Genomic DNA, 9,675 nt, shown 5'->3' on the forward strand with positions numbered 1-9,675 from the left:
ACAAGGCCGGCCTCACGACGCGCGGCCTGATCGAGGCCATCATCAGCCGCTCCATCAATCAGGAGGTGCACGGCGGCGCGGCTGCGGCAGCCGACGCGCGCGCCTCACCGTTCGCGGCAGCGCGCAGCCCGGCCGAGCGTGAGCTGACGGCTGCGATGGAGCTGCACGGCCGACGGCCCGGCTCGCGGCCCGGTCCGCTGGCCTCGCCGGACGCGCGGCCGGCGCGCTCCACGCCGCTGCCGCTGGCCGGCCGGCCCGGTCACGCCTACCCGGCCGGCCAGCCACTGCCGGCCGGCCACCGGCCGCCGCCACCGCCGCCGCCGCCGCGCGGCAGCGGTCCGCAGCCGCCGCCGCCGCCCCCGCCGCAACCGCAGCCGCACGACGGGTACCAGTACCGATACCGCGGCCCGCTGCCGCCCCGGCCGCAGGATCCGACGCCGGCCGAGCGCGCGGCGCTGATGGAGCGCGCCCGCTACGTGCGCGAGGAGCGGCAGATCATGCGCGTGGCGCAGGCGGGCTCGCCAGATCACGGCGCGCACCGGGTGTCGGCGTCGCAGGCGTACGGCCGCGCCGCCGGCTCGCCGCCGACCGAGGCCAGCCGAGGCATGGCGGCCCAGCACCAGGCGTGGCTGTTTCAGCAGCAGCAACAACAGCAGCAACAGCAGCAGCAGCAACAGCAGCACCAACAGCAACAACAGCAGCAGCGTCGCCGTCAGCCGACGGGCGAGCCGCCGGGCCGGGCCGGCATCGCGTCGCCGCTCGATTACGTGAAGAACAAGATCGCCGAGGTGATGCGCACCTCGGACAAGGCTGGCGAGGCGTCCGAGGAGCCGGCCAAGCGGCCGCGCCTGGAGCCGGCGCTCGGCGACGAGCCGCTCAAGCTGTCGCGCGGGCCGACGCCGCTCTACCTGCACAAGGGCAGCAACGGCGGCCTGGCCACGCCGCCGCCGCCGGCGCACCTCCACCGGCCGGCCGCGCCCACCGAGTGACGAGCGCGCGCGGGCGCCGCCGCGCCGCAGATGTGATGTGAGTCGATGTTTTGTCGCGGGAGCCAGCCCCAGGCTGCGCGAGGCTCCCGTCGCTTCCAAGCTGTGATTGTGTACCTGGTCGCGGTGTCAGCGGGCGCCGGCCGGCGACACCGCTGCTCCGCGCCGATGCTCACCGTGGCGGCCGCCGGCGTCACGTTTTCTATTTACTCCATGTGCGAGGGCTGCTCTCGTCGTGGGTCAGGTGCATCTCGTTTTGATGTGATTGAGATCGCTGCCGAGCAGTGGATGATACGTGAGCGGCCGGTGTCAGGATGTAACGATGTAATGTGGGTAGGAATTTAAAACCGCTATGGGCCGTTGACGGCATCAATGATCTCTTGTTACAATTGTTGAATAAACTGTTTAACAACTTCCGTGTATTCGCCGTCTGATGTCAAGGGCGTCGCCCGTCAGCGTCCCGACATGCAACATGTATCGTGATGGAAAACGCTGCTTTGGATAACTCATTTTGGCAGCCAGACGTGTACTCTTCCTCAATTTTCCGAGTTTTTCGGCGGAGATTTGTAACGCAGCCCTGGGAGACAGATGCCCAAAAAGCATTTGAAGCCCTCTGGATTGCGTATTCCCACACATCCAGCTACACATGCTGTGAATCACGCGAGTTGCACTGTATGTATTAGACAGAATAAAGATGTCCATCACAGACGAATGTACAATAGACGAATATATAACATTCTGGGTGTTCCAAAGCACCAGTGTCCTCACGATCGGCCCATGATTCATCGTCGCCGCGGGGGTGCATGAACGACCTCAACAGCCCGCCCGTCCCGTGGTCCATCCGCTGCCTCACCGCCCGCTATCACCAGTCGCGCTCGGCCGCGCCGGTGACGTCACACGGTGCGGGCCGACTCAAAGCCGGTGACGTCAGAAGATGTGGGCCGGCCCAACGTCTCGGCAAGCCAGCGGCAAGCAGTACCGCACGCCTCCCGCCAGCCCAACGCCAACAAAGGCACCAAATCCTCCGCCGGCGCGGGCCGCCAGCCTCAGTCGATCACGCCTTCGCGCCTGGGCACCGAGCCCCCGCCGCACAGTCTCGGGCTCCTCGGGCAAGCACGCGCCTGCCGAGGACCGGCGTGCGGTCAGTCGACGAGCCTCGCCGGCTCCGGGGCCTCCCCTCGTCCAGCACGTCGGTGCCGTCTGCGGCGCCGCCGACTCCCGGCTCAGCCGAACAGGTACCAGACGAAGAAGACCAGGCACAGTCCGATGACGAGGCCGAGCACCAGCGAGTCGCGCCGCTTGCGCAGCTGCACGCGCTGTAGCAGGCTGTTGATCATGGGGAACCGGTGTGCCAGGTCGTTGACGCGCGTCTGGATGGCCTTGAAGGTGGCGCGCTGGCCGCTCAGGTGCTCGCGCGTCTCCATGGCGATGGCGATCTGCTCGTCGATCAGGCGGTCCGAGCTGCCGGCCGAGAGAGCGTCACGGACACGCGGCGGACACCGGGTGCGTCCGCTCTCCTGGTGAGAGCGGCTTGGGTTTCTGGCTGAGACTTGGGGGCTCAGAAGCTTGGGGAGCACGGTAACGGCCGAATGGTCAAGGCACTGCAGTCGCCAATGGCCACTGTCTTCCCAAAGCCCTTGTGTGGTGCAGCAAAGTTGATCATTTACGTCACACGGACCAAAGGTACGCTGACGGCACCCGACTCCGGCGTCCGTGCCCAGCAAACGGACCAGAATTACAATTACAATTACAGCTCCTTTTTCGTCTCAAAATGGTCCCAAGAAGGGATGCACCCATTGATCAAGACGGCTTTCGCAAGTGCGCACGCAGCTAACACTACCGCGGTAGTCTGTGGGAAACACAAGCGTCACAGCAACACGCGGCTCGTATAAGCACTTCGCAGTCTTGCCTAACAAAGGGGTGGAGGCGAGCTTACCCACTGACCTTGAGCGACACCAGTTGGGTGGTGAGATGGCCGTGGGTTTAGAGCCCGCGCAACATGCTTCGCGAGACAGGCACTCCGCACTCAAACATTACCCAATCGAGACGCCCAAAATAAATTTCGAACAACCTAGGCGGTCATCCCTAACACACTGTAACACGTGCCACGTAATACCATGGATTATGGCCGCAAAGGCACGCGTTTAGTCTGCATAAACCCTCCGGGAAAATATCATCGGTACTTACTTCCGGATGTGCTCGTTTTCCTTCAGGAGGTGGTCCAGCCTTCTGTTCAACCTGCCGTTCTTATACGCCCTGAAAAGAAACATTTGCATGACAAAAGAGTCGTGCATCACGACAGCTGCTCTTCGGAGCCACTTGATACCATCTAACATGAGAACAGCCGTACATGACCGGCATCAAATGCAGGAGTCATCACACGCAGGACAAGTACGGACAGAGGCGTTCAGAGCAGCACGTCACGTGAGGTCCACAAAATCCGCACTCGTGCACGCCGTGGCGCAGGCAGAGTCGAATGCTCGACACTCCGAGCCTTTCCCCAAGTCGTCCGTTGAATCCGGCCGGGCGTCGGCGCGCGTTTCACGAACCCCAGGTCTCGCCGTCACTCGCGGGCGACCCGCGCTTCACGCCCCGTGCTCGCGGGCTCCAGCCGGAGGACCGCGCGCCGGCCGCCACGCACCCGTCGTCGCCACGGCTGGAGGCCAGCAGCTGCTGCCGGTCTCGGCTGGCGTCGAGCGCCGCCTTCGTGCGGCCAAACTCGTGCGAGTAGTCCTGCAGGATGTCGCGGTGCCGCTGCAGTGTGTGCACCACGGCCGCGCTCGGCGTCGGGCCCGTGGAGAACTCCGACATCAGCTCGTTCACGGTGGACAACTGCCGATGGGACGAGGGTCAGCCGGAAGTCAGACGAGGTGTAGACGGGCGTCAGACGTGGGTCAGACGAGGGTCAGACAAAGCATTGAACTCAGCGTCAGATGAGGGTCAGATGGGGATTAGGCAAGGTTAGATGGTGTCACAGGGTTGAGCAAGGATAAGATAGTGTCAGACAAGGGTCAGACGGGTCAGATCAGGGTCAGGAGGGGTCAAACAAGGGTCATACGGGGTCAGGTAAGGATCAGATGAGGGTAAGACGAGAGCGAAACGGGGATCAGACGGGGATCAGACGAGGGCCAGACAGGGGTCACGTGGGATCAAATGAGGGTCAGACTGGAAACACAAGGGACTGAGTGAGCTAAGGATCAGATGGGGATCAGACAAGGGTCAGACGGGGTCAGACAAGAGTCAGACGGAATCAGACAAGGGTCAGATTCAGGCGGGATTCGGGCGGAAGTCGGACGAAGGCCAGATGCGGGTGAGACGAAAGTCAGCCAGGGGTCGGACGAGGGTCAGACAAAGATCTGACCTCAGTGTTGGATGATGGTCAGGCAAGGGCCAGACAGGGTCAGACAAGGGCCAAACAGGACTACACGGGCTGACAAGGGTCAGGCGGGGTCAGACAAGGACCAGGAGTCAGACAAGGATCGGATGGGGGTAAGACGCGGGTCATACGAGGGTCAGATGGGGGTAAGACGAGGGTCAGACAAGGTTTAGACGAGGATCAGACGAGGTCTGACGAGGGTCAGGCAGGGCTTAAGAGGAGGGTCGGACGGGGGTCGGTCAGAGGTGGCAGCGGTGACGTGGGGTGACGATGATGAGGTTTTTTTCCTTTTTTTGGGTTCGACACTTTTCCTGGGTATCAGGGTGCGTCACTGCGATGGTCACATGATGCCGGGGTGCCAGTCAGGAAACAAGCAAGGGTCAAACTTGGTCCGGCATGGGTGAGATGGAGGTCAGTTAGGAATAAGGTAAATAACGCTCAGGCGGGCTGGGGGACTGGTGCTGCGGACGGGAAGAGGTTGAGCGTGCACTTCAGCATGCACGTGTGTAGGCTTTGCTGATGTGGGACGGGCAGGAACTATGTGTTGACAAACTGGAATCTGGGCCCTAAGGTGTATTCGCAACGACCCGGACAGCAAAGGATATATGCCGTCTACGTCCCTGATAGCGTCATACCTCATAGATTCTGCGCCTTTTGGCACTCGTAGCGACCCAGACGACAAAGGTTCTACGTAACGACGCGTAAACCCTTTGCCGGACGCGCAGAATCCTTTTCCGTTACTGGATCGAAGTGAGGCAGAAATGGCGCCACATATTCAGTTACAAACGAATCGGATGCCCCGCCCAGGGCCGGATGTGGATAATAAAAAGGCATTTATACGTTAAAAACAATATAATTTGGTTTCCTTTGCAAGGAGCACACAGTACGTGCGAACGTCACTGTTATTGTTTACATCTGCGATAATTGTCACGAAGGTTACGAAAACATAAAAAACATGCATCGCGCTGCAAACATGTCCGGCAAAAGACGCTTCGTGGCATCAAATAAGCCAGATATTTTTGGTCCGCTGCGAATACGCCCCTAGTTTCGCAAGCAGGAGCCAAATAGTGCCTTGAAGTATCCCTCATTAAAACATACGGATCAGTCAGCATAACATAAAACCATTACAGACATGATGAACAGCAACATGCAAGGGGTGAAATCACTTTAACTCCAATATTCAACCCCATGGGACCCCAGTAAAATCGTCCCCGAACACCATTCGCGGTACACAGTATGCCAGCAGCCACTCGGAACCAGCTTCGTGGCAGGGAGGCCGAGTGTACGTTCCCTCAGCGCGGGCTCCGCACTGTGGGCTCCACCGCCGTTACAAGCCAAACTCCAGTGCAGCACGTTATACTTGACGTCGCGTTTCCACATCCGTGGCCCGTTAAACGCGTCGCCAGACGACCGGAAGACGAAAAAGGCTATGACGGCACGCACTGGCTCCAAGAACCGGCCGACTCCCTGCCCGTGTGTGGCGTACCTTGGCCAGGCATGCCTCAATCTCGGCCTCGGTCTTCTCGACGGCCTGTTCGTCCCCCAGCAGCGGTTGCTGGTCGCTGTGGCACACAGCACAGGGTCAGCGGCACAGTGGTCAGTGCGGACCGAGCGCGGGCAACAGCGCAGCGGCGCGGGCATGGTGCCGTCGGCACGGTAGCCGGACAGCGAGGGCACGGCAGCCGGACAGCGAGGGCACGGCCGGCAAGGCAGAAGGACAGCGAGGGTACGGCAGCTGGACAGAAAGGCAGGCTGGCACAGCAGCCAGACAGCGGGTTAGGGTCGATGCCACGGCCGACTCCACAGCCACAGCTGCCAAGACAGCACAGGTGTTTGGCGGATGACAATACTAGCACCAGCTGACAGTGGGGGCAGGGTGGTCCTGTCCCTCTGACGACAAGTCTGTACGCGAGACTACTGGGCGCAATCACCAACATCGGTGAAAGAGGCCGAACGACCCTTGTGATGTCACACAAACAGAAAACATGCATTGTCATCACTGAAGTTATCACATGAAAATCCATTAGCACATCAACAGCATGCAATTTAGCAGGGATGCTGAGGTGTATGCTGTCACATCCCATCATGTCCTCATTACTTGGTCACAAATAGTTATGCTTAATTAGCATCACAAAACAATCATCCAAGGAAAGACAGGGGTGTGGCAAAGCTTTCCCAAGGGACTCTGCCCAAGACATTCTACTAACTACTTAGGCTACTGGCAATGCCATGCCTGCACCTCTCAAAGACACAAGAATTACTTGGCTGGGCACCTGGGAATGGAGGCTGTGACGTTGCCATAGCCTGCTCCAAGCTTGCTGTAGGCCACCAGCTTCACATCCAGCTCATTCTCCACCTGCCTGGCCTGCTTTCGAAGATCTGTGGCAGCAAACACAAGGCCTGCTGTGACAGGTCAAGATGAGACACTGATAAATGCTCAATGTTCATAAAAACTGTTGAGTCCTACAACCAGTAACACAACTACAAAAGATGATTGCAACTTTCAGACATTTTGTTCATAGTCTCTGGCTGCCATGTGCCTGATTCCCAGCAATTGTTCAATTTCTGTTTGTACAGCCATAAAGACAAGGCCTTCAGCCCTGGTTCCATCTGGTTCTTTTAACACTAGCTACTGTTTTGCAGATTCCATTCAATCATTTGCAAATACCACACTGTTCCTATTACATACTAGCTATTTCAAAAATCTGCATGTTGATTCATGGTTTCATTTCTTTTGCAAACCCCACATTATGGTTCCTAGTTCCCTTCAACAGTTGCTTAATGGGCTACAGTCCATACTTCCAGTGTTTACTTTTACAAACACCACACTCCTTTCCAGACTTGACAGGTTGTTTTAATAATCAGGGCCTGGTTCCAGGTAGCACATGATTCCTCACAAACACCACTTCTAGTTTTCATTTGTGCACTCATATAACACCAGATTCTAGCTCTCAGTTCTCATAGGCTCATTTATGAATACCACCTCAAGCCACTATTTGGATGTTATTAACCACTGAACAGACATATTATGTGAAACATACTATGCAACAGCTCTTGCATTGCCTTCTTGTGCAATATATATATATATATATATATATATATATATATATTGTGCAGCTCAGTACTTGGTTCTCACAAAATAATAACTGATAGCTTCCTTTTTTGTCCAGTGGTTGTTCATGTCTCTTTAAGGGCACCATCCATCCTACTAGCCTTCTAAGCAAGGCCATAAATAGACAAAAATCCCAGGGTGTCCAAAACACCATTTTACACAAAATTATAAACCTTTCCAAGTTGCATCCTCCAGACCAATTCACAAGTGAATCTCAGACTGGGCCATGTTTCACAAACTGGAGCAAAAATGCATTTACACAGGACAAAATATGTCCCTTATTGTTCATTGCAAATTAAATAACATAACTTAATAATAGTAAAATACTTATTGACTACTAAGTACATCTTTACAAACACACATCCATGGACATGGACAAACAGGACAAACATACATCATGGATAAACATAACTGCAGACAAACAAACATCCACACATACTAGCACCAAACAACTGATTAAAAAATACACCAATGGGCACATCTAATCCTACATCCAACATTCACTAAAAAGGCACATACCTTCCCAGTTATGGCCAGCAGAAGCCATGATTCCAAGATTCTTGTTGGAAAATACAGCTACATAGATCTGACTAAGTTGTCAGCTCTTGGAAATCAGCTTCTGAAAATGCAAGGTAGAGCCTGATCTCAACAAACTGCAATACAACACCTGAACACATGCATGTAACAGGAATGCATTGACAAAACATAAGAATCTAGTTATATTCATATACAGTTGTTCACCAAAATATGGCAAAGTATCATTGTCAAATAGTGATGAATCAAAAAATTACTCAGGTACCAAAGCAACAGTTAACTGCTCAGATTCTGGAGTGAAGAACTGAAGAACTGTTACTTTTCCCTCCTGCCAGCCTGCACAACATCCATCCTGCATAGGACGCATACATGCCTTTGGTAACATGAGCTTTGTGCTTGCAAATGCCAAGCCAGGCTAGGCCAAGTTGCACTGCATTTGTTACTTACATCTATGTGAAAAATGCTATGTATTTTTGCCTCAAATTACCTATGCAACATTACACTTCTCAAAAGCATTGTGTCTCTATGTGCTGACATTGGTGGCCACTATGTGCCAAACTGAGCATTTGCACCTAGTGTACACACACTGAAATGCTCTCCAGGATGTTGCAGCTCCACAGGGCATGTTTTGTGTGACACATGTTTTGTAGTCTGGTGCTCTGGTCTTTCAGTGAAACTGAAATCACTTTATCAGAAAAGGGTAATGCATGATGTTCTCCCACTGCCTAAGCCTGGCCCAGAAACTCATCTGCTCCATCACCACTATTGCTGCTGCATGCTGCAATAACAAGTATGGAATAGCAGTTAGCACTACATCTGCACACCCTTCGATGCAATTCACACTATATTCAGTACAATCTGGACATTTGAAAATTACAATGTCGCACATACTGTGCCGACAAAACCTTGTTCGCTGCGTAATTGTGGCAGCCAAATCACACGCGACGTAGCCACCCTTCGTCTTGGAAGGCGCATATAAACGCGACGCAACCAGCCAACGCCTCCTTACCAGCAAATGGGGCCTGGCGCAAATACTCATACAATCCTTCACTGGCGCATGAATCTCTCCAGCCTCAAATTCCCAGAACAGCAGACGTGACGTAGAAGTACCCAAAACGGGAACCAGAACACAGCAAGCAATCGTAGCATCCACGTAGCAGCAGGCAAATACGGCAAACACAACGCAGACACATAATCCAAGCTGGACGGAGCGAGTAGAAACCTGAGAACACCATCACTATCAGCAAATGAAAAAAATGTTAGTTTGGCTCAAACAAGACATCAAGAGCAGCATAAGCGCATCACTACCCAATTGCGAACAGGTCAACAACCGATTTTGATAGTGTTTGGACTAAACAAACTTTTACTGTGAACACCAATTCCAGAGAAACGTGAGCGCACAAGACCAATCAAATTGCTTTTGCGCTGCTTTTGATAGCAAAATTACTCAGCTGCGGGCAAGCTACGCCCTTGCCGTGGGAAGGGTGGGAAGTTTGAGTTGTTCAAATTCGAACGAAGCCGTGGGGGCGTCGTGTGATATTCTGTGCTTGGTTGTTTCCGGCTATAAATTTCATTTCTGTTGAGCGGGAACTTGCGTTGAGGCTGTGTTTCCAGCTGCGAGGTCTTGCTTTTTATCATACAGGGACCTTTTGCAAGTCTTGTCTCGT

At 54.6% G+C, this 9,675-nt stretch overlaps 1 protein-coding gene across 1 annotated transcript; it reads right to left on the reverse strand.

Annotated features, from left to right (window-relative positions):
• Nucleotides 1–1,642: 1,642 nt before the first annotated feature.
• On the reverse strand, nucleotides 1,643–9,181 carry Gos28 (golgi SNAP receptor complex member Gos28). The gene is made up of 7 exons (XM_037222256.1): nucleotides 9,018–9,181; nucleotides 7,994–8,093; nucleotides 6,636–6,741; nucleotides 5,849–5,924; nucleotides 3,628–3,818; nucleotides 3,174–3,242; nucleotides 1,643–2,447 (listed from the first exon to the last, which is right to left on the reverse strand). The coding sequence occupies exons 2-7, from the start codon at nucleotides 8,019–8,021 to the stop codon at nucleotides 2,210–2,212; spliced, it is 708 nt and encodes a 235-aa protein (XP_037078151.1). The 5' UTR covers nucleotides 8,022–8,093; nucleotides 9,018–9,181; the 3' UTR covers nucleotides 1,643–2,209.
• Nucleotides 9,182–9,675: the final 494 nt, after the last annotated feature.

Source organism: Pollicipes pollicipes, unplaced genomic scaffold, assembly GCF_011947565.3.
Source record: "Pollicipes pollicipes isolate AB1234 unplaced genomic scaffold, Ppol_2.1 Scaffold_4740;HRSCAF=5597_pilon_pilon_pilon, whole genome shotgun sequence".
Classification (NCBI taxonomy): domain Eukaryota; kingdom Metazoa; phylum Arthropoda; class Thecostraca; order Pollicipedomorpha; family Pollicipedidae; genus Pollicipes; species Pollicipes pollicipes.

What these genes read in the sequence shown, in the direction of transcription:
- Gos28 (XM_037222256.1), bottom strand. Translation starts at nt 8,021, where the DNA reads ATGGCTTCTGCTGGCCATAACTGGGAAG. An exon ending in TGCTGGCCATAACTGGGAAG is followed by an intron (nt 6,742 to 7,993) that starts GTATGTGCCTTT and finishes TTGCTGCCACAG; the next exon opens with ATCTTCGAAAGCAGGCCAGG. An exon ending in GTCACAGCCTCCATTCCCAG is followed by an intron (nt 5,925 to 6,635) that starts GTGCCCAGCCAA and finishes TGTGTGCCACAG; the next exon opens with CGACCAGCAACCGCTGCTGG.